At 27.7% G+C, this 25,345-nt stretch overlaps 2 protein-coding genes across 3 annotated transcripts in view; one reads left to right on the top strand and one right to left on the bottom strand.

The window, feature by feature from the left end:
• Nucleotides 1–1,831, bottom strand: part of LOC107439672 (serine/threonine-protein kinase pim-1) — a 6,686-nt gene extending 4,855 nt beyond the window's left edge. The window contains exons 1-3 of the mRNA XM_016052344.5: nt 1,632–1,831; nt 1,413–1,519; nt 597–1,008 (exon numbers count right to left, since the gene is read on the bottom strand). Coding sequence (XP_015907830.1) covers nt 597–1,008; nt 1,413–1,519; nt 1,632–1,677 — 565 coding nt within the window. The 5' untranslated portion in view covers nt 1,678–1,831. The remainder of the gene's footprint in view (nt 1–596; nt 1,009–1,412; nt 1,520–1,631) is intronic.
• LOC147807340 (uncharacterized) overlaps nt 1–25,345 on the top strand; it is a 356,527-nt gene that overhangs the window by 39,274 nt on the left and 291,908 nt on the right. The gene's annotated exons all lie outside the window — the stretch shown is intronic.

The following is a 25,345-nucleotide window of genomic DNA, read 5'->3' as shown; positions in this document are numbered from 1 at the left end:
TGGCACCATGCCAAAAGATTTCGCGTCTGCTGCTAACAACTAGACATTTTATACTTTCTGCGCTTGCGCACAATTAAGAGTGAGGGAAAATAGTAAAATCAAATCTTCGAACACATTTACTAATTTCAAAATAAATATCCGCAATATTTCTTAAGATCACAGATAAATATAAAAAATTATTAATTTATAAAAACCGAATAAATAACAATAAAATCCTGCGAGAACAGGAAGTGAAAATGTATCCTCCAGAATTTAGGATGGTTCTAAAAATATAACCAAATGGCGCCAGACATCTAGTTCTTTTAATTTTATTTCCCCCCTTCTTTTTATATATACTCTGCAAAACAATCAACTTAAATATTTTTAAAACAATTCAATCAAATATTAATTTAAATTTTCTACCTACATTTAAAAAGAATTATTATCAGACGATATCTTATAAATCAACAACCAAATTCTAAAACTACAAGACATAATAAAATAATAATTTTAAACCAAAGAGTAGTTGCATTATAAATAAATATTTTAAGTACTAAACAAATTTACTATTTTGACATATGATGTATAGAATATCGCATAAATTAAATGAAACTCACCATCAAAATCGGAGTACATGGTATCCTGAAGATATGCACCAGACCCAAAGTCTATTAATCTCAAGTTCAAGTTCTTTAAATCCACAAGGATATTTTCATCCTTAATATCACGATGAATCACACCAGCTTTATGACAGTCAATAATTGATTCAACAACTTGATGGAAAAACACACGAGATAATTTTTCTTCAAGAAATCCTTTCTCTGTGATGTAATCAAAAAGATCTTTCACGGCATCTGGTCTTTCCATTACAATGATAAATGAATCAGGGCGTTCGAAGTAATCCAATAATTTAACAACTCCCTTGACGTGATTCACTTTACGTAAAAGGCAAATTTCTAATGGAATCCTATGACCATTTAATTGACCCCAATCTGTGACTTTGGTCTTTGCAACGTGTTTGATGGCAACCTGTAATGTAAACACAATATTAGGAACACATAAGATCAAATTTACAAGTAAATAATCAATTACTATTAATAAAACTTAAATCGAAAGAAAAAAAGTCGGGCATCTAACATTAATTTATTTTTTAAAACAAGGATCGGTTTTAATTCACTGAAATAACACATGAAACATATTCTTACATGTATTTAAATTTAATAAAATTTAAGAACATTACTATTTAGTTAAATTTACGTTACAAGTTCTTAAAATAAAGGAGAAATAATAATTTTTAAAATATGAAAAATTATTGCAGATATGATTAAGTTGGTAAAATTAACAAAAACTTGTAGACGAATTAAATATTACTTTAGACATAAAATTAATTTCTTTTTCTGTTCTAATCATAGAAATAAAAAAATTCTACTTACTGGAATATTATCTCTAACTCTGGTTCCAGCATAAACAGTTCCGAATCCTCCTTTTCCAAGGATTGGACCAACAATGTAATTTTTCTCAAAGGAGTCTTTCTCTCGTACTGTAAAATAAAAACATTCCATTAGTTTTTAAAAAAATTATAATCCTTGTGGTTCTTCAAATTTATCAACACAAATTAATCCAAAAAACGAAGTAATCCATAGTTATTATACCTGAGGTAGTATTAGAAGGCGATGTAAACATATTAAAAGTAGGCATTTCCTCGCTAGTATCCGCAAAGGCTCTGTGAGAAAGTAAACACTATCTGTAGAATGGCGCGAAAAGTCAAACTCGAACACAAAATATAAATAACCGAGGTTCTGACTTTCCACAACGACGACCTACTACGTTTTGCTAAATGTGAACGTTGATCGAACAGTAAAGTTTCCCGCAATTCGTATATTTCCGCGACAGAGGGGCGGAGCTAAGAGGTTGCTGCAAAATCCTTTTCATCAACCATTAAACACTTTTAATAAAGTCAAAAATTTAATAAATCTCATAATGTGAAATGAAATTTATGTTTTGTTATTATTCTTGAATAAATTTAGATTTTAAACTTAAAAAAATACTAAATTAATAGAACTATATTTTAAAAACTCGCGGATGGATTCAAAAGAGAAAGTTCAGTAAAGCGGCCCGACTTTTTCCCATAACATTGCATACTAACGGAATGGACCAATGAAGAGCGAATAGCCAATGATTTTCCCCGAAATCCAGACCAATCAGATTCGAAGCGTGAGCGCCAGTCTGTGTCGCAAATCGTAGGCGCTTTGACACTGGGGAAAACTCAACAGAGTAGTGTTTGGTTTCTGAACCTGATGTTTCAGTTCAGTCTCTTAGTTTCGTTTTTGATGCGTGGTCGTTGGCTGTGTGGGATGCTTTTACAAAACAAACAAATTGGTCTGTAGGATTTGGGCGACGTTGATAATATATTGTGTTACATTCAGTTAAATATTAAAAAAAAAAGGGTTTATTGTTTTCTAAACATTAAATACCAAAGTTTTATTTTTAATATGTTGTTTAATTTTTTTACGGAATTTCTAGAAAAATGTTGAGTTACCTTAAAATTATTTCTCCGTTTTAATTATGGTGAAAAAAATTCATTTAAATTTCGGTCTTTAATATGTTTCACCGAAAATTAGATTTTTGATGAATTTTAGAAATTTAATTGAAAGTGTGGGTAATCGTTAATATTCGGTACTCGTGCAAAAGTAATAAAAAATAAAATCAAAATTCGGTAAGATTGTTCCATCAACTGATTTATTGCATACTATAGCATTTTTAGCAAAATTTTAAGGAATATAATTAGAATAATATTTTTTTAACAATGGTTCATTATGGTTATAATTTTTAGCAGCAAATTACATTTTTTTATTACATTTCTGCTACGTTTCCTTGGAAAAAAATTTAACGTTTCCTAACCTAGTAAAGTTTGCGAACTTTATTTTTTATTCATTTCTTCGCCTGAGATTATTTTCCGTCCAGTATTTCCAGAATTTCTTCAATTATTAACGATTGACTATTATAATTTCGTAGAAACTGTTTTAAATTAAGGTAAACATAATATATTTATCATTTAGTATTTTACATTCGTTTCCTTTTATTAATTGGTAAAATTTGAAAGGAAATTATTTCGACATAAAAATTAACTCCTATGATTTACTTCCAAAGGAGTAATTTTTAGTTATCAGGCTTGCATATTGAATTAATTAATCCTCCAGTATTCATTATTACTTTAACATCTTTTCTCTTTAAAAATTTCTTTCTGAACATAACTTAAAAATTATTTTATTAAAAATATATTAGCTTTTTTAAAATTTACACCTTAAATAAAAAAAAAGAAATGGGGAGATGTTAGAAATTCAAATTAATTGCACGATTGAACTTTAGCCCACAAACAACTAATTTGCAGGAACAATAATAAATGTTACATAATTGTTTAGAAATTTTATTTTTATGACGCAAATTTATTTCCCGAACTTTTCTAATTATAAAAAATAACGCTTTTTTATTTGCAATTAAAATAAAGTTTTTTTTAAAAAAAAAATTGAAAAATAGCCCTTTTTTTAATTTCAAATAAAAAAATTCTTTATTGTTATTTACAATAATTTATTTACAATAAAGTGTGGTTTTCTAATAATTTAAGAGAAAATTTTTTTATTTTACTTATTAACAATTTAAAAACAACGCTTTTTACTTTTCAATAATAAAAAGCCTTTTTTTATTTATTTACAATTAAAGAAACTTTGCTTTTTATTTACAGTTAAAAAGAAGAAGAAAAAAAAAATAGGAATAAAACTTTTTTTTTTTATTTATTAAAAACGAAAAATATAATGTTTTTTTTATTTAAAATTATAGGAAAAAAAACTTTTTTTTTAAAAAAATTTAGAATGAAAAATATTTATTTTCATAAATGTTTTGATTTCTATAAGAATTGGTTAAGGATGGACACAAAAGAAAAATACAAAAATTACAATTATTTATTCCAGAGTTAAAGAAGGAAAGTGTTTTCTCTTTAATTATTTTCAAAATATTTCAATAAAATAATTTTATTCTACTTTTGCTACCCCCACCCCCCACATAATGAATTTATTCAAATATTTTTTTCTCTCACAACTTCGGGGAAGAATAAAGGAATGAGTAAATAAAGATGCTTCTCTGAATTGAACTGCATGTATGATCCGTTTTCACAGTTAGAACGAAACCGCCATTTGTTAAATGACAAAAGCATTGATTTCAGACTTTGGCACCGAGCCAAAAATTTGCTGTTTGAAACTCCCTAGACGTTCTCTTGTTGGATTATTATTTTTAATTTGCTCTGTCCTTGCTTTACAAAAACGAATTTCGTTGCGGAAAAGTTATCTGGATTGATTTTTAATTAGTTTAATTTGAAGTGCTAGTTTATTTAATAAAATATAGTATTTAAGTTCAGTTTCTTAGTGTACTACAACAAAAAAGTTCGCAAGCTCTGTTATATATTCGCAGCCGCACCATAACATAACATAGCTTTACATTCAATAAAGTGAATTTTTTTGCGGAAAAAATTATCTAATTTGAATTTTAGTAGTTTGAATTGCTTGTTCGATTTACAGAATGATAGTTTAATTTCAGGATACTGCAGCAAAAAAAGTTTGCAAGACTTATATAAATAAGACTTATATAAGACTTATATAAAAATATATAAGACTTATTATAAAACTGTAGCTAAATGCTGTCGTTTCGCATAACATAGCTCCAGAAAAGCGAGTTACAAAAAATTTTGCAAGTTGTGTTATTTATTATTTGCTGCTAAGCCATTGCTAATTTGCTGCCATTTATTATTTGCTAATAGTATGGCTTTAAAAAAGCGAATTTCTTTGTGTTTCTTGAAATTTATTAGTATAATATTAAAAAAAAAAAATTTGCAAGCTCTGTCATTTTTTATTTGCTGCTACTACAACAAAAGATTGACAAGAAGGAAACATTTATAAATGCGAATTTCTTCGTGAAAAAGTAATCTGGATTGATGTTTAGGAGTTAAAATTTGAGACACTAGTAAATTAAATAAAAGATCTTTGTTTGTTTTTAGTGTAAAGTTACAAAATAGTTTGCTAGCTCTGTCATTTATTCGTTGCTACTACAACATAATGCAGATTTCCAAAAGCGAATTTTTTTTACGGACAAGTTATTTGGATCGATTTTTAGCAGTAAAATTTCGAAAACTAATTAAAATAAAATAAAAAATCTTAATATTTACTTTTTGTATCCTGCTACAAAAAGTTTGCAAGCTGTGCTATATTTTAATTGCTGCCCCACTATAACATGGCTTTACTGAAGAAGATTTCGATTCGGAAAAGTTATGTGGATTAATATATATATATATATATATATATTAAAGTGCTATTAAAGTTTACTTTTTATTTTTAGGATACTGCTATATAAAATTTTTTTACAAGTTCTGTTACATTTTATTTCCTACCATGAAAAATCAAAGCATTACAAAAGCAGATATTCTTTGTAGAAAAGTTATATGGATTTTTTTTAATACTAAGATTTGAATTGCTAGTATATTTAAAATCTGTTAAAGGTTATCTACATAAGCAAAAATGAAATATCTTTGTATTCGCGTGAAAACTTTTTAATTTTTAGACCAATATATAAATAACACTATCTAGTCTTATTTATTAGAGTACAAAAAATATTTTATGTCACCTTGATAAAAAATGTCAACCAGCTTTATTATGTATTATTTGCTGATATGCCTTCGCTTTAAATTAGCGTCAAATCGATGAGATAAATTTATTGTAGATTTACTAAGTTCATTAAATAACTATTACATTTTTAATTATAGTTTATTATCAATAAAAAAATTATTAGTAGCTTGAACCATAAAAAGATAAATATTTGCTGCAACCTAGCAAGCTCGTACTAGCTGAGCCACGGTATAGTGTTATCAACTTTAAAAATTGCGATAATAGTGCAACTTAGCATCGGCAGTGAATTTTAAAGATATTATGATTCAATAAGTACCAAACTTTCTAACGGTATAGTTTAAAAAGTTCTCATCAAACTTGGTAGCGAGCTGCAGGAAGTAAATATATTATGATTCAATAAGCACCAAACTGTCTAACGGTATCGTTTAAAAAATTCTCATCAAACTTGGTAGCGAGCTGCAGGAAGTAAATATATTATAATTCAATAAGCACCAAAATTTCTAACGGTATCGTTTAAAAAGTTCTCATCAAACTTGGCAGCGAGCTACAGGAAGTAAATATATTATGATTCAATAAGCACCAAACTGTCTAACGGTATCGTTTAAAAAATTCTCATCAAACTTGGTAGCGAGCTGCAGGAAGTAAATATATTATAATTCAATAAGCACCAAAATTTCTAACGGTATCGTTTAAAAAGTTCTCATCAAACTTGGTAGCGAGCAACAGGAAGTACCGAAAAAAAGTTTACACAAATTTTAATATAATTGTTTTGGCGTAGTATGCGTATGATAAGTATTAAAAATACGGAAAGATATAGTTTTAAATTAAAGTTACTGAGCATCCATTAATCAATTTTAAAATGTAATTATAACGACCTTCTGTTTTAAAACTATATTACAGTTAAGGCCTCATAACATCGCAAGCATAAATGTAGAATTCTCAATTAATTATATTAAAATGGATTTATAACGAAAATCTTTTAAGACTCAATTATAATAAAGGTCTTAAGAGATCAGAAGCATAAATGTAGATTTCAAATTAGGGTTCTGAAGAAAAAACCTAAATACATATTTTGTTTATTTTCTTATTGCTTTGATTTTGCCGAGTTCAGTCACCTACAGACGGTCTAGACGCGAGTGATGTTTGTTTGTAAACGCTAGAAGAAGTGCTAAAGAGAGACATAAATTAAATTAAAAAAAGAATTCTGAAGCAGGAAAACGGAGCGGTTTTTGCACCTGTAGGGGAAGAATCGTTTGCATTAGAACGAAAGGGGTCAGGGAACATTCCAGCGCGTTTTTCGCTCGCAACGCTTGATTTCGATGTGGTTGGCGTTAAATATTCGAGGAAGAAAAACATGGCAGAATTGAAATCGTCTGCTCTTCTTTATGAGAATTAGAACTCGGTTGTTGCTGTTTGCGGCTACGGTCATTGCTTCCACCGTAATTACAAATTCCTAAGATACTTTCATCATTTTTTTCTTCCTCAAAAAAACATAACTGAATCTCTGATAATGCTGGTAGAAGGATTTCTTGGGAAAAAAGAATACAATGGGCTTAATTGGAGATTTGTAATTTAAAATAAATAGCTTTTATAAAATGTTTGAGAAGCAGACGATTTTTATCGTTTTTTATCAATTATTTTTCTTAATCGATATGATATAATCTAAAAATATACTAGTATCAGATAATTTTAGTTCTTTTTTCTAGATTTCTTATTTTAACCTTTTCTTAAGTTGCATTTTCCCCCTCGATTGTTCCCATTTTAGATTTTTTTTTTTTAATATTAAATCATAGGCAAGCTTACTTTTTCGTTTTCTTCAAGAAATGTATGAAATTCAGCTTTCAAATTTTTACCAACTTTACCATTTTATTTCTACCATTTTTACCATTCTATTTCTATAAATCATTTTTTAATGCAAGATACTATCTTAGATTATTTATTAATAAAATATTAATTGCGAAATCGAACTTATTTTTTTTTTAACAAACGATTTGAAGAATGGTGAAATCGTTTTTCTAATATTCAATTTCAGGTATTCGTTCTTATGCATTATGATGCATCAAAATTAGTAAAGAATATTTTGTTTCGACATTGTTTTAATACAAAATTTAATTACATAAATTTTTTGATACAAAAATTGCTTAACTTTTTTGTTTCACTTTTAAACATTTTGTACTTCAATTGGATACGACGTATTTTAAATTCAATTGACGAATTAAATCGTTGCATTTGTCGGTTCAGAAGCCGATCGGGTATCTAATTAAATCTGATTTATTTAATCACTTGTTTAGGTACAATAACTTCACTTCTTATCGAGTTGCAAGTACCTAATGTTGTAATTATTAGCAAAATAAGGGTGATAGCTATTTTAAATTAGTATTTAATATGAACGTTGAAATAAGAAAGAAAAGAACGATTAAAAAAATAAACTCAGATATACAAGATAGAAGTTGCCAGCTTCTTAAAAAAAAAAAAAAAAAAAAAGCTTGAGGCTCGCTATAGAATGCTTGATTTATAACACCTAATTTACAGATAAAAAAAATTCCATATACACTTTCGTTCATAGAATGTCTGCGCTTGTACTTAACTAAAAATTGAATAATTTAAAATTTTTGATCAATTACAGCTGCAATTTGAATAAATTTCACTATAAATTTTACTCTAGCTTCGATGCAAATGCGCATTTTAATCCGAACACTTTGCATTTAAATAAACTTCACATTTCGTGCAATATAAACTTTTATTTTTAAACTTTTTGAAAAAATTTATTATGAATAAACAACCTTAAAGATGTGAGTAAATTTAACCGTGATACAAGAAACGAAAAATGGTTTTAATTTTCTCAAAATTTAAATACATATGGCAGCATAATTTGAATATTTTTTCTATAACTTTCAGAAGTATTGTATCCCTGCATCTATTGATGCGCATTGCACCCTGCATTATATTGTCCCACCGTGTCTTAAGATGCTAAAATATACTACCTTTGCAGACTCGAAATTGTTCTATTTTAATTTTGAAAAACACAAGTTTTATCAGTGAAAAGAATTTAATAAAATTTATGCTTTTTTTTAGTGTGTCTTTTTTTGATTGAACAAATATTGCTTTTTATGTCAAATAAATTTATTTGATTGCAGTGGTAAATTTTTTGAGCACTATATGAGTGAATAATTCTACTATAATAAAATGTATTTAATTATAATAAAATAATTATTTTCCCCCGCAATATAGGATTGAATGACTGATTCATAATCGAATCTAATATTTTTTTTTATAACGGCAGGCACTGAACTTTTTACGTTCTTCGCCTAGGCAGATGCCGGAAGTGTTACTCATTTAACGTTACCCAGTGGGCACCTGTGAACCTAAGTCACGGAGGTGAGCAACATTACCCACGCCACACTGCCATAGATACCTGTTTTACAGGGTGGGCCACATTCATACATCACACAATAGAAAACAACACACTGAGAGAAACATCCATGCCCTGAGCGGGATTCGAACCCGCAGCCATTGTCTTCGCAGTCAGGCACGCTAACCACTCGGCCAGCTCGAATTTAATTATAGTGGTGCAATTATTCTTCTGCAATATACGAGTTAATTTTTAAAATTAAATACATTTAATTATACAGGAAATAATTCTATTTTTTTTGTAACGAATGATGAATGTAAATTTTTGTTAGTATTATTTTCAATCAAATTGATAATCATTCAAATTAACTAACACTCTAGCTATAATGGCATTTATTCAAACATTTAAAATATTAGTCGAAGATAGTCATTTTAGAAATCTCTCGCAGTTTCTGTTGCGCTTTCCTTCAAGGAATGGGAACTGCATTTTGTAAACAAATATTGCTCGCATCGTTGAAGCGCATTGTCCTGCTATTAGGTCGTTCCATTTGACCTAGGAAGGAACGCCACACTGATCTCTGTAAGAAGGCGTGCAACTCAACTCGCGACATCGTCTTTCTTGTTTGTAAACAAACCAGATATTGTTGATAGGCAGAATGGAGAAACTGAATTGGAAATATATTATAAAATAAAACACCAAATAAGAATGTTTATATAAATTTAAAAACTATATTTATCGAATATATGTTTAACTTTTAATCAAACTGGGCCCATTTATCAGAATTGAACCTAGTTAAAATGTGTAGATTAAATACTTTTATGTAATTTGGTTTTTATTTATTTTTTTCTTCATTAAAATATGAACAAAACTCTTTATAATTATTGTTTGTCCCAGAAAAAGTTTGAAAAAAAAAATTTGAAATGAGATCTGTGACATGCGTTTTGTTTGTGAACTACTAGGTATACATGTACATGTATTGTTGAGTGACAAGGGGGGTAGGGGAATTGCAAAGGGTGACACTCTATGACAAAAGGGAAGAAGGGGTTAAAGATATTGGGAAAAAAATGTGAAATTTACCAACGATCCCTAGTAGTTTACTAACAGCATTAACAATTTTGTTTAATCCAATAAAAACCATAGAATGAAATTTTATGTCATTATGAAACAAATTAAAGATTAGAGTTTTTAGTTAAGAAATAAAGATTAGCGTTTTTAGATAAGAAGTCGTAATTTATTTTTATAGTGCATGGTCCTAAATTGCATTAGTCTCTACTGATAATGATTTCAATGATAATAATTTGTTTTTTTTTATTTATTTACTAGCCGCCTAAGGCGGCCAGCTGTCCGCCACGCTGAAGGTTTTCACAAATAAAGTTTTTTAAAACATAGCAGGAAATCTGAAGATTAGTGGACAATTAAAGTGTTCCTGTCCTGCAATTTTGTCTTCATATCCAGTTCTGCTGCAGATGTGTTATAGCTCTTGAGGATGTTTGAAATTATATAGCTACAACGCTTAAGAAGGAAAAAAAACTAAAATGCCAAATACATGAAAAGAACACGAAAACGAATAAATTTTTTATGGTATCAATTTTTATTTCTATATAATTTTTTATGGTATCAAATTCTATTTCTATATCTGTTACGTCAAGCACTCAGGTATTATAATTTGATCTAGTTGTGCTTGTATAATTTTGATCTAGTTGCGCTTTCTACGTCATTTTGTTAACATCGTTTGGTTTGTTATTTAACATCGTTTGGTTTGTTATTTCTAAGTTAACTTTCAAAAAATTGGCTGGCATCAGCATTTTTATTCTTTAAGTTGTTTACTTTTTCTTTTGGAATTCGTTCCTTTTTAGCGAAATGTTTTTCAACCTAATCGAATTCTTTGCCGACTGTTCTCTGTATATATAAAGAAAATAAAGTAAATATTTTTAAAGTGTTGTGAAAAAAATTTTTAGTTGTACAAAGTACTACAATATCGCTACAAAAATTATCGTCTTCGCTTAAGAAAAAAAATAGAGCGTGGAAAGAAGAAGAAAAACTTATTATAACAATTATGACAAATATATCAAAGCGAAGCGTTCTATTTACGTATCGAATATGTTGCCACATTTTTAATACAAAAGTTAAACTTTTCTCCACTTTAATAAATGTAAACTAATGCGAACTTTACAATTAAATTATTAATTCCTTCGTATATTATTGGTTTAAGTTGTCGAAAATTAATATTTCAATTGTAAGGTTCGCATTAGCATACATTTATAAGAGTGGGGAAAAGTATATGCATTTTTTAATAGTTTTTTGAATATGGCTCTTTGAAGACGAAAAAGCAGACGAAAAGCATAGACTTACAAAATGACTGATAACTAAATAACTAATCCAATTTTTTGAAAAAGAAAAAAAATACTTCTTCATTATGTCAAAACACAATTATGTGCCGAGTTTCGTGCCTGGGCGAGGCTTCTGGGGCGATATATTGTGATTACAGACACACACACACAGCCGCTTTTATTATTATGTATAGATGTATAGATTTAGTAACCAGAAGTTAAAAAAATTTTTTTAGCTCTCAAAATATATATATATATATATATATATATATATATATATATATATATATATATATATATATATATATATATATATATATATATATATATATATATATATATATATATATATTTGGGGGGGCACGGTATGAGTGGTTAGGCTTCTTTGAAAATAAGAGACACTCTTCTTCAACAAAAACATATAGTGAAAAGAAATTTACATAAATACGGACTATTAACAATCACATAAATAACACAAAAAGTTAAATGCTTAATAGTTCGTCTTTCTATACGATCACTACTTCTCCTTGGAGTACATACGGTCGTTCGGTTCGTTCCAAACCGTGCTCTGTTCGTAGGAGAATTCCTACTGCTTCCTTGTCATACGCGCAGGGACCAGCTTACAGGGACTGGCGGGACTTCTAGCATACTGCTTTCAGGGACTGACAGCAGACTAGCTTTCAGTGTACAGGAACTGGAACCACACACACATTTTGCTAAAAATTTTTCTAACTCTGTCATTTATTATTTCCTTCTACAACATAATGTAGCTTTCCAAAAGCGAATTTTTTTGCGGAAAAGATATTTGGATTGATATTTAGCAGTAAAATTTCGAAAACTAATTTTTAAAAAAATTCTTAATATTAATTATTTGTATCCTGCTACAAAAAGTTTGCAAGCTGTGCTATATTTTAATTGCTGCCCCGCTTTAAAATAACTTTACTGAAGAGGATTTTGATTTTGATTTATTTTTAGAAATTAAACTGGTGCTAATTTCATATATATATATATATATATATATATATATATATATATATATATATATATATATATATATATATATATATATATATATATATATATATATATATATATATATATATGTTGAGTAGTTTGAGTGTTCCTTTCCTAAATTTATATGTAGAACATTTATGGAAAACTTCAACAAATTATTCTATCAGATTAAAACATATCAGATTTGAAGTAACGCGAAATCAGGTTTTGAGATACCTAGCTAAGCAGACGGACCGTGGTATGTCAGCGTATAATGTAAATGCTTTTTTTTTCTTCCTTTTTATTCTTTTCTCTTTTTTATAAAAAAATATAGCTCTTGCTTGATTTGAGATAGTAACAAAGTTTTCATTCTAAACAACAATTTGAAGCTTAATAATTTAGTCAAAATAGGCCTAAAAATCGACCTTAAAAATCGTTATGTATTAAAAAAAACATATTTTTACATTTGATGCAACTGAAGTCCACTTACATAATACCTGAAATGTGTTATTTTGTAATATTAGTTGAGCTGCGTTTTATTATGTGGTCATAGATACACAAGTATCAAATAAATGGCGACAAACGCGATTTCAGTTTATGTGTTAATTTGAAATCGTCGCAGCTGCTCAAAATTAAAGTATTTCACGTGATAATACTGTTTGAAAAGAACCAGATGTAGACGGTGTTAATTGCAAGCAGTATTAAAGGATAAATAAAAAAAATGTAATTGAAGTATTTGAGACTTCATAATAAACCAACTTTTCACATTGTAGGGACAGAATATTGAGAGAAAAATAATTGAGATTTATATTGGTTCAACATAATAAAAAAAATATAACTCTACTTATTCACGATCCTCTGAAAAATGTATTATACTTATTCTTATACCTTACTTAGTACTTAGTACTGAGGGTAACATTTAAAAAAATCAGAGCCATGGAAAAAAAAAAAAACTACCGTTTTTTTTAAAATTACTCTCGTATTAGCAAACGATTTATTCACTCAATTTATTACTTCATTTTACGTTATAAATCATGTCTATTTTGATAATCTGTTTATTCATATGACGCTTAACTGCTTAATACGAAATGTCAACTTTTGCATAAAATGTAAAAACTAGAAAATTTCTAAGTACTTTTTCAAGAGTAATAAAGATTTTATGTTGCTCGAATCAAACCAACGACCTTTACAATTTTAACTAAGCATTTTACTGCCCAAATTATGTATAGGAATAGTGCCTTTAGTTTTTAATCGTTTGATTTTAAATGGTATATCACTGCGGCGGTGGATGCCTTATATGTATATACCTTCCTTGAAATATACTTAAATTTAATTACCGAATCACTGAAGTAGAAAGAATTATTGAGTTGAACCACTCATTGGTTGCCATTAAATGTTTCCATTTTTATTGAAGTGATTCAAAATAACTATTCTACATCCTCTAAAATAGAACAAACTAAACTGTTTGATTTTCGTCTTTTAGAACATTTTAAAACTGATACATTTTAGAATATTTTATTCGATAAGAATTTTTTATGAATATATTTATTGCTAGTATATTGATTTCGAATGTATTTATTTATATTTTGTTTGCATGAAATATTTCTTTAAATGATATGGACAGAAATTAAATTTATGTATCAAAAATAGATAAGTTTTGAGTTTTTCAAATAGAACAGAGGGTATTAACAGATGGTACGTGAAGAGGTCACCTGTGGAGCGCAAATCATTTTCGATATCGAATTTTTTTAAAAAAATCCATGTCTATATTCCCAGGAAAATTATTTCAAAGATGAACCATAATATCAGTACCATTAACTTCAATACGGTGCAAATTTGCAGTTGGATAGAGGACGCAAGTTGAACTATATTTTAGTTCTAAATGAATTAACTACTCTATCGAAGTATAACAATGAAACTCCCCTTAGCACAATATTAAGGTTTCAACCAATTTGAACAATATTATGTTACATGTTTTAATGCTCTCCAAAATTTCTAATAGTGTAAATTAGACTATTTGCACCGTTACTGAGAAAACGAGTTTATGTTTAAAAACACTTTTCAAAAATATGAGTTTTATGTATCGATACACAGAGAGATTAGTAAGTTAAATTTAATGCGTTTAATTTTAAAAGCAATTTATCGTTTTGTCATATTTAAACTGTAGAAAACAGCTGACTTTGATAAATATCGTTTGCTAAAATTGTCTAATTTTCAAAATACTCTTGTATCTTTAATATCTATACAACAACAAATGATTAGAACGCCAAATGTAATGTATTTTTTTGACATGGAATGTAAATTTACAGCTTAGTTATATTTTAAGAACAGAAAACAACCGTCGTAGAGCGAATATTGCTTGCTTAAGTAGTTTATTTCGGAAAATACACAATTATGTTTTTCTTTTTTAGTATTTGTACGAAGATTAACTTTAGTTTTTTTAATTTTTTATTTCTAATATGAATATATATATAAAAAGTAATTTCGATTTGAAAAGTTATTACGTCCATCGCGATGAACCCCTTCCTAAGAAATTTTATTTTATTCCATTATCTTTATCTGCGACGCATTGCAAAGACGCGACGTAATCGTAGATCGACACCTTTTCTATTGAAAGTGGAATGGCATACATTCGACGAAATGGCAGTGACCGCGATTTTTGCATTCCACTGTACACGATATTATGAGATGAGGCTTTTGAGAAATAAAAACAAACTGTAACCGTTACCTAGGTTATGCTGTTTTTATTTTAATCTCCGTGAGAGTTAGAACTATGAAAATTTTAAACCTGTAAGCGATCATTGTTTTTAAACATTCTTTCTACCCCGAAGATATTTCTGAAAATGGAATTCAATTCTTCCGTTTCTATTTTTATGAATGTGAACCTCTTTTTAAGGTTGAAGAGTTTTATTTTATCGCTTGGAAAATAAAATTTTCCGTTCCAGAATTGTTATTTTTTAATTTGCTAATATTAAATGCATTTTATGTGGGAATGGGGAGCATTATTATTATTATTTTCTTTTGCAAGCATTTTTTTTTATAATTATACATAATTTTATATTCGTTTTTATATATTCTATAATCACATTATATTCTTTGCATAAATTTTTCCAACTCTTTCGCTTCTATTTGTAGGATTAAAAAGTTTTATTTTATTTTATTGCTTAGATCGTAAATTTTCCCCATTCCAGATAAATTTTTTTTTAAATTTTTTATTAATAAATGCATTTTATGTGTGAATGAGGAATAATTTTTCTTAATTTTGAATTTTTTTTTTGTATAATCGTACATTATACATAATTTTATACTTTCTTTTATATGTTCTATAATCGCATTACATTCTATGCATACATTTTTCAATTCTCTCTTTTCTATTTTTAGGAATACAAAGTTTTATTCTATTTTATTGCTTGAAATGTAAATTTCTCCATTTCAGGTTTTATTCTTTTCAGTTTTATTGACATGGAATGCATAAGATTGGAACTTGAAAAATTTTATTTAATATTTTGCGTAATTTTCAGTGTAATTCCTTATTTTATATTCGGATTCAAATAGTCTTCATAATTTTACATTGGTGTTCTTAAATTCTGCGCATGTTTTTTCTTATTCTGATGAAAGATTTAAAAAAATTAAACGGAGTTTCTGATTAATAATAAATAAGTAATATTAACATAATTATTAGTAAATAATTTCTGATTAACAATAAAAATAAAAACGAAATTAAATTACAAAATAGAAATTGGAGAGTGTAATCAGACTGCAAGCAAAATGAATCCTATTAACTGTAGGATCTAGAGTGAGTAGTGGTTGCCAAATGGTGTTCCGCAGAACCCCAGGGTTCCACGGAACCTAGCGAATATTTTTTGGCGGAAGAACTGCAGGGGTTCCTAAATTATTTTTTAATTTTTTTTTTAACCTTTGTGAAATCTGAAATGATACTTACATCCATCAATCCCTCATTTACTAATAATTTCGGTGGATTTTCCAAAATTATTTAAAATGAAATGCTAATGAGAGAGAAATGGTAATTTTTTTTAAAAAATATATATAATTATGGAATGGACATGCATTTTTTAAAAAAATGCAATAGTTTTTCACATTACGCTTTTTAAATCAAAATAAAGTAACTAAATTCGTTAATAAAGAAATATGTTTCTCTAATAACCATTTTCACCGTTTGTAGCAGTTATTTTTATTTTTCGTTTTAAAGCAGTATATATATATATAAAAAAATTTAGCTAAATTTAGCTCCAACTCTATAAATTCAACTATCGAATATATAACCGAATTTAAAATTATTAATGATTAAACGATGAAAATATTTAATCTTTTTAAATATAATAAAGTCTAAAAGTCTCAAATTAGTGTTTCAATGGTTAGTATGTTTAGAATTACTTTACTTTCCAGTCTGCTAAATACAGATTCTACTGGGTGAGACATGAATTTTCAAACTTAATGAGTTAATTGGTTGCTCAGCATTTTGGCCAGCTTCATCCACATTATTCCCAACTTAGCTAGTTCTAGCCATGTACAGATATGAAAATTATTTCTTATAAACTTAGCTAATCGTTTTGTTTTCTGGTACTTTATATTTATTCCCTTGATTAAGTTTGCTTACAACTGTTCTAATAAATGCTACATAATCTTAAGAATTACGATATAACTCTAACAATCAAGTTATGTGTTATAATTTCCTGACTGGATGTTTGGCCTAATAGCTGCTTTACCCATATTTTTCCAACTTCGCTAGTAGTCCTAACCTTTTAAGATCATAACTCCCACCTACTTGCTACTCTCATTTTGGCTCAATAGAATGTTATTCAAACAATTTTATTGTCTCTAATTGACTTTTGATTTTAACAAACTCACCATAACTATTTTCTGATTCTCCATAATTCGCTCAATGTCTGCTGCTTAATCGACAGCAATTCCAATTTTGTTAGTAAACCAAACCATTGATTGAAGGACGAATTTTTAAATCTAGTCTCCAATTAAACTAACTGCAGGTTCAAGTTTTGGTCCTTAATATTTGTTCCCCTGATTTGGTTTGATTGCATCGGTGCTATAACTCGTTTAGTTCTATAATCCTAGAAATCTTTGTTACCAACAAACTAGTTACTTATAGCTTTTTCCTAACTCTCGATGTTTGGTCCTATGTGTTCTTTACCCACATTATTTCCAATTTTGCTAACTGTCTGTTTTGATGGAATTACGAGTTTACAACTCTGGACTCTAAACAATCAGGCTAATTGGTTTACCTTGTTTTGACTCTCGATATTTCAATTCTTGAATTGATTTGATTGCAATTGCATTAACTATACAGCGGTTTAATAATTAACTTTTGATTCCAACCAGTTGTAGTTACGTAGTGCTCTTTCCCAACTCTTGATATTTGGTTCAAGTCTGTTTTACTTTCATTTTTCCCAATTTTGCTAGTACTCTAAATCATTGATGTAGATACGATCTCGGCATAAGATTTGCTCCCTTATTGTATTGGTTTTTATCTCAATAGCTCCTCAGATATTTTTCTGAGAATTAAACTGTGACTCAAGAAACTAATTAGTGGCCTTTTACTATGTTTCGATAGTTGGTCCTCTGCTCGGTCTAGCCAAATTATTAGTTAAATGTCTGTAGCTCTGTTGTCTTAGTATCTTGTTCTGATACTTTACATTTGCTCATATGCCTATGTAAGTACAAATTTGTTCGAAATATGAGCTTCTTGCTAACTATTTGTTTTCTGAAGTTAGCTTCATGTTAAAGCTAAAAAATTTTCCTTCGTTTACCACTTGAAGCTTGGAAATTGATTGTTTTGAAATTTTTTAGAACTCCAAACCACTGGTGTAGTTGCGATCTAGGCTTAATATTTGCTCCCTTATATTGGTTTCCCTTGCAATAGCTCTTTAGATATTCTTCTGAGAATTAAATTTTGACTTCCACGAACTAGTTAGCTGCATTTTTCTGTTTTTCGATAGTTGGTCCTCTGCTCGATCTAGCCAAAATATTAATTTAATATCTGTAGTTCCGTTGTCCTAGTCTCTTATTCTGATACTTTACATTTGCTTATGTGCCTATGTAAGTTCAAATTTGTTCGAAGTATAAGCTTTTAACTAACTATTTGTTTTCAGATATTAGATTCAAATATTGCTTGAAGTATGAGCTTGGAGATTGATTGCTTTGAAATTTTTTTTATAACATATTTAATTATTTATTATCAATGTTAATTTATTCCGGTAATCATTAAACTATAAATAATATATTTTCCTGACAAAATGGAGTCACCATTGCACAATTGTTTAAAAGATTTACTTTCATGTTTTTTTTTTCCTTTAAGACGAAATATTTCCTCTTACAGTTTTGATGTCGTTGTCTTAGGAAGTTTCAGAGAAAAAAAAAGTAACGGTTGTTTTCTTTTTATCTCCACGTGTTTTGACGAAACTCGGCCATGTTTTCAGACCTAACGGAACTAAATGCGACCGTTCTTCATGAATGAAAAAGTTGTTGAGCTTCCACTACAGCTCATTCATGAAATCTCCGTATACGAACGACTCAGAATAAATTCAATCAACCACTAGCTTGTGTTTACCAATACTTCAAAGAAAAAGCTCTTAACGTAATCTGAAGATTATTGAAAACAAGAAATGGGAGTTGAAAAAAAGTTAATGTTGTGAAAAATCTGAAAAGACTAAAAATTCATATCCAATTGATTTGTTAGGGCAATGTGAATGTTTTATTTTGAGGAATGTTCAGTATCGTCTTTACGCAAGGACACACTTGGGTAGTGCCCTAAGGGCTCCTGAGAATCTTACTTTTTATTAATTGTATTAAAAAAAAAAACAAACAAGAATGAACAAAATTGCCTTATATATTTTTTAAAATAAATATATTTTACTGTACAAAGAAGTGGGTATTTTGTTTTTCTTTCTACAAATAGTAATTGATTATCATATAAACAACAATAATTAAAATAGTTTATCACCAGGAAAACTTAAAAAGGCAACCGAAATCTATTTTTCTACGTTCCAATGGAGTGTTTATGTAGATTGAGATTTTTAGGGTAATTAAAGTGCGTTTAAATTTGTTAAAATTATTGCATACCTTAAAAATGCTTTATTTTATGTATGTGAAGTTTTTTAATTCTATTTTAAACAGTATGACATGTTATAGGGTTTAAAACATTTCTGTGCCCGGGTATCCTGCATACTAGTAAGACGGCCCTGGGATTATTTTACTTACCAAAACATCGTAACTAAAAAAACCCTGTTTAACAGTATAGAAAAAAATATTGTTCACCCTCATCCGCATTGTGTCCAAAAACAATTAATGAAACAAGCATATGTATTAGTTATAAGAATTGAGTTACTTATGTTTTATTGACTTAAAATAACATTAACACTTAACATACCATAAGCGGTCAAATGACCGTTTAAGAACTTTTGCATCGAAAATGGGCTTATCATCTTATCGTTTTTGCACATTTGACTTCATGACATTTTTTTAACAATTATATACTATTAATTCTTTACTATTTTTTTTTCTATTTTGTTTGTTTTTTCTATTTTGTTTGTTTTTTTTATTTTGTTTGTTTCTTACCAAAACATCGTAACTAAAAAAAACCTGTTTAACAGTATAGAAAAAAATATTGTTCACCCTCATCCGCATTGTGTCCAAAAACAATTAATGAAACAAGCATATGTATTAGTTATAAGAATTGAGTGACTTATGTTTTATTGACTTAAAATAACATTAACACTTAACATACCATAAGCGGTCAAATGACCGTTTAAGAACTTTTGCATCGAAAATGGGCTTATCATCTTATCGTTTTTGCACATTTGACTTCATGACATTTTTTTAACAATTATATACTATTAATTCTTTACTATTTTTTTTTCTATTTTGTTTGTTTTTTCTATTTTGTTTGTTTTTTTTATTTTGTTTGTTTCTTACCAAAACATCGTAACTAAAAAAAACCTGTTTAACAGTATAGAAAAAAATATTGTTCACCCTCATCCGCATTGTGTCCAAAAACAATTAATGAAACAAGCATATGTATTAGTTATAAGAATTGAGTTACTTATGTTTTATTGACTTAAAATAACATTAACACTTAACATACCATAAGCGGTCAAATGACCGTTTAAGAACTTTTGCATCGAAAATGGGCTTATCATCTTATCGTTTTTGCACATTTGACTTCATGACATTTTTTTAACAATTATGTACTATTAATTCTTTACTATTTTTTTTTCTATTTTGTTTGTTTTTTCTATTTTGTTTGTTTTTTTTATTTTGTTTGTTTCTTACCAAAACATCGTAACTAAAAAAAACCTGTTTAACAGTATAGAAAAAAATATTGTTCACCCTCATCCGCATTGTGTCCAAAAACAATTAATGAAACAAGCATATGTATTAGTTATAAGAATTGAGTTACTTATGTTTTATTGACTTAAAATAACATTAACACTTAACATACCATAAGCGGTCAAATGACCGTTTAAGAACTTTTGCATCGAAAATGGGCTTATCATCTTATCGTTTTTGCACATTTGACTTCATGACATTTTTTTAACAATTATGTACTATTAATTCTTTACTATTTTTTTTCTATTTTGTTTGTTTTTTCTATTTTGTTTGTTTTTTTTATTTTGTTTGTTTCTTACCAAAACATCGTAACTAAAAAAAACCTGTTTAACAGTATAGAAAAAAATATTGTTCACCCTCATCCGCATTGTGTCCAAAAACAATTAATGAAACAAGCATATGTATTAGTTATAAGAATTGAGTTACTTATGTTTTATTGACTTAAAATAACATTAACACTTAACATACCATAAGCGGTCAAATGACCGTTTAAGAACTTTTGCATCGAAAATGGGCTTATCATCTTATCGTTTTTGCACATTTGACTTCATGACATTTTTTTAACAATTATGTACTATTAATTCTTTACTATTTTTTTTCTATTTTGTTTGTTTTTTCTATTTTGTTTGTTTTTTTTATTTTGTTTGTTTCTTACCAAAACATCGTAACTAAAAAAAACCTGTTTAACAGTATAGAAAAAAATATTGTTCACCCTCATCCGCATTGTGTCCAAAAACAATTAATGAAACAAGCATATGTATTAGTTATAAGAATTGAGTTACTTATGTTTTATTGACTTAAAATAACATTAACACTTAACATACCATAAGCGGTCAAATGACCGTTTAAGAACTTTTGCATCGAAAATGGGCTTATCATCTTATCGTTTTTGCACATTTGACTTCATGACATTTTTTTAACAATTATGTACTATTAATTCTTTACTATTTTTTTTCTATTTTGTTTGTTTTTTCTATTTTGTTTGTTTTTTTTATTTTGTTTGTTTCTTACCAAAGCATCGTAACTAAAAAAAACCTGTTTAACAGTATAGAAAAAAATATTGTTCACCCTCATCCGCATTGTGTCCAAAAACAATTAATGAAACAAGCATATGTATTAGTTATAAGAATTGAGTTACTTATGTTTTATTGACTTAAAATAACATTAACACTTAACATACCATAAGCGGTCAAATGACCGTTTAAGAACTTTTGCATCGAAAATGGGCTTATCATCTTATCGTTTTTGCACATTTGACTTCATGACATTTTTTTAACAATTATGTACTATTAATTCTTTACTATTTTTTTTCTATTTTGTTTGTTTTTTCTATTTTGTTTGTTTTTTTTATTTTGTTTGTTTCTTACCAAAACATCGTAACTAAAAAAAACCTGTTTAACAGTATAGAAAAAAATATTGTTCACCCTCATCCGCATTGTGTCCAAAAACAATTAATGAAACAAGCATATGTATTAGTTATAAGAATTGAGTTACTTATGTTTTATTGACTTAAAATAACATTAACACTTAACATACCATAAGCGGTCAAATGACCGTTTAAGAACTTTTGCATCGAAAATGGGCTTATCATCTTATCGTTTTTGCACATTTGACTTCATGACATTTTTTTAACAATTATGTACTATTAATTCTTTACTATTTTTTTTCTATTTTGTTTGTTTTTTCTATTTTGTTTGTTTTTTTTATTTTGTTTGTTTCTTACCAAAACATCGTAACTAAAAAAAACCTGTTTAACAGTATAGAAAAAAATATTGTTCACCCTCATCCGCATTGTGTCCAAAAACAATTAATGAAACAAGCATATGTATTAGTTATAAGAATTGAGTTACTTATGTTTTATTGACTTAAAATAACATTAACACTTAACATACCATAACCGGTCAAATGACCGTTTAAGAACTTTTGCATCGAAAATGGGCTTATCATCTTATCGTTTTTGCACATTTGACTTCATGACATTTTTTAACAATTATATACTATTAATTCATTACTATTTTTTTTCTATTTTGTTTGCTTCGAATAATACTTGTCGTATACCTATTGCCACCACAACCGGTCATTTGACCGGGAGAACAATTTATTGCTTTGTAAGGTTATCGGATCGATCAAAAATTACGATGTAATGCGTGTTCGATTAGTTGCACATTTCTGCAAAGACTGTTGCATAGTTAGTTCAATCAGAATAACTGTGAATTCAAATTTCAAGAAAGTACCTAAAATTTTAGATTGGCATTTTTGTGTAAGAAAAAGTGACAAAAACTAAATGTTTTGGTAAGTAGCTTATATTTTATTTTGATAGCTTTACTTCATTTCTAACTAACTGTTAGGTTTTTACCCAGAAAAATGCCACTCATAAACAATCAAGACAGCACAAGTTCTTAGAAGAAATAATAATAATAATTATAAGAATTATAATTCTTATATATTCTTATAATTATAAAAATAATTATAAGAATTATAATTATTCTTATAATCACATAATTTTGACAGAATTTTTTACATTATGTTGTTAATACATAAGTTAGACAGAATTTTTTTAAAAAAAACATGAACTGAATTTTTTTATTAACTTTCATCATTTTTGCGCAAAAATCTTTCATAACTCAAAAAGTATTAATGCTAGCTCTAAAACATTATCACAGTCAATTGATATAATCTCAAATATGTATCTCCAAGAAATTTCAAAGCGATATCATAAGTAGTTTCTTAGAACAAGTACATCTCAGAAGGTAAGTTTTAGCACTATAGATACATGTCCAACCGACTCCCCTTAAAGCTGCAATTTGTAAAGTAGTTTTAGTTTTTTATTACAATAGAATGTGAAAATAATATCAGAAGAAATAATAGAACTTGTTTTTCCAGAAGGTATACAAAAAGGGATGTGTTCTAAAAGGCCATAAAATATGAGACAATAATCGTGAGTGCATGAAAATAAACAATAATTATTTGAAACCAGTAGTAAAAAAATCGAAACAGTAACAAAACCATTTTTCAGGAGTTGTAACAAACACACATTTCACAAGTAAACAAGGATAAATTTAAAGACGCTGCTCAAAGAAAAGATAAAAATAATATATTTATGTATAGATTCAACTTATTTCATGAAAATGTGATGCAAATATTTAAAAAAATTCGTTGTTAAAAGTAATCAATCAAGGTAATAATATTAATGTCTCATTAAAATTTTAGAAAGAAAATTAAAACCTTGATAACACTGCAGCCACGCGCTAAAAAAAAAGTTTATAAACAAAAGTAGGATTTAATTTCAGTCAAGCTTGTTGCAATTCCGCTTTTGCGTGGCCTTCGCAAGGCCAAACGATTTCTTTTTTTGGTTCGAATCGACCTCGTTGAGGCAGTGCAAATGAGGGCCCACGTCATTTCCGGCACGCCGAGGCGGACAGAGAAAGCCCACCAAAAAAAAAAAAAAACCTGTTGAACCTGCCCACTGGACTTTTCGCCCATGTCTTTTGCTGGGGCGTCGAATGAAGTAAATATGTGAGGGTAGGGCACATTAATTTCAATATAATTGAAGTTATTGAGTTTATGTGGGATAAAAATGCTAGTAATTTTTTTAATTTACAAATAATTAAAAAAAATTAAATAAACTATTAAAACACATAATGGTGAATTATACATCATAATAGGTAATCAGTTTAATGTTTGAAGGAGTGTTTCTTTTTTCACAAAATAATTTTAATGTAATGAATTTTTTAAACTTAATTAAATTTTAATATGAAATGTTGAAATTTCGAAGCATTGTAAGATTTACTTCGAAGACGTTAGAATTTTAAATAAGATGAATTTGCATCGTGATTTATGAATTTAGTTTTAAAACATTAATCAAATATTTTATTTTCTTAGGTATTTATTCTTATTAATGCAAATTTTTAATCAACTTTTAAAATTTAATTAAAATTCAATTTAATTTATTGAAATTTTTTAAAACATTGTAAGATTTATGAAAAATATTATAGATGAAATGAATTCAAAATTTGATATTTTTGATTTAATGAATTCAAATTTGCACCGTAATTTACAAGGTAGGCATCAAAATATTAACTAATAAAACATTTTATTTTATAGTTTTTTTATGGCTATAAATTTTTAACAGATTTTTAAAACTTAAATGTACTATAAATGTTGACATTTTAAAGTATCTGATTAGTACAAAAACATAATTTTGGGCAACATTTTCGAAATTAAGTTTATTATAAATTTAGAATTCCTGTACTAAAAATACGTTACTTTTTTTGTACTTCAAATATTTGCTAAGTTATAGAAGTTTTAGTGTAATGTGATATTAGTGAATAGACTAATAATTTTAAGTCTTTAAATACGTTTATATCAAAATCTGATTTTTTCACATTTTACGTCACCTTAAACACGATATCTCATGTTTTTGAAATAATTGTCTACAATTTCTCATGATTGTTTATGATTATAGCACACATGTTTTGAACTACAAATTAAGAGAAAAAAGTAGAATTTCATTTTTAATGCACGTTTTTTCGCAATGACAAATGTGGAAGTTTTTGAAAATTTGCTTTTTTAACTACTCTGATTCTTAACTAGGTAGTATATGCACTTGCTTTTAAGATAATTGTTCAAAACATAGTTTATAGTTTTCTAAATAAAAT

This window comes from Parasteatoda tepidariorum, chromosome 7 (genome assembly GCF_982258835.1).
Source record: "Parasteatoda tepidariorum strain Cologne lab strain chromosome 7, Ptep-v5.0, whole genome shotgun sequence".
NCBI lineage: Eukaryota > Metazoa > Arthropoda > Arachnida > Araneae > Theridiidae > Parasteatoda > Parasteatoda tepidariorum.
This window is presented reverse-complemented; position numbering and strand designations above follow the sequence as displayed.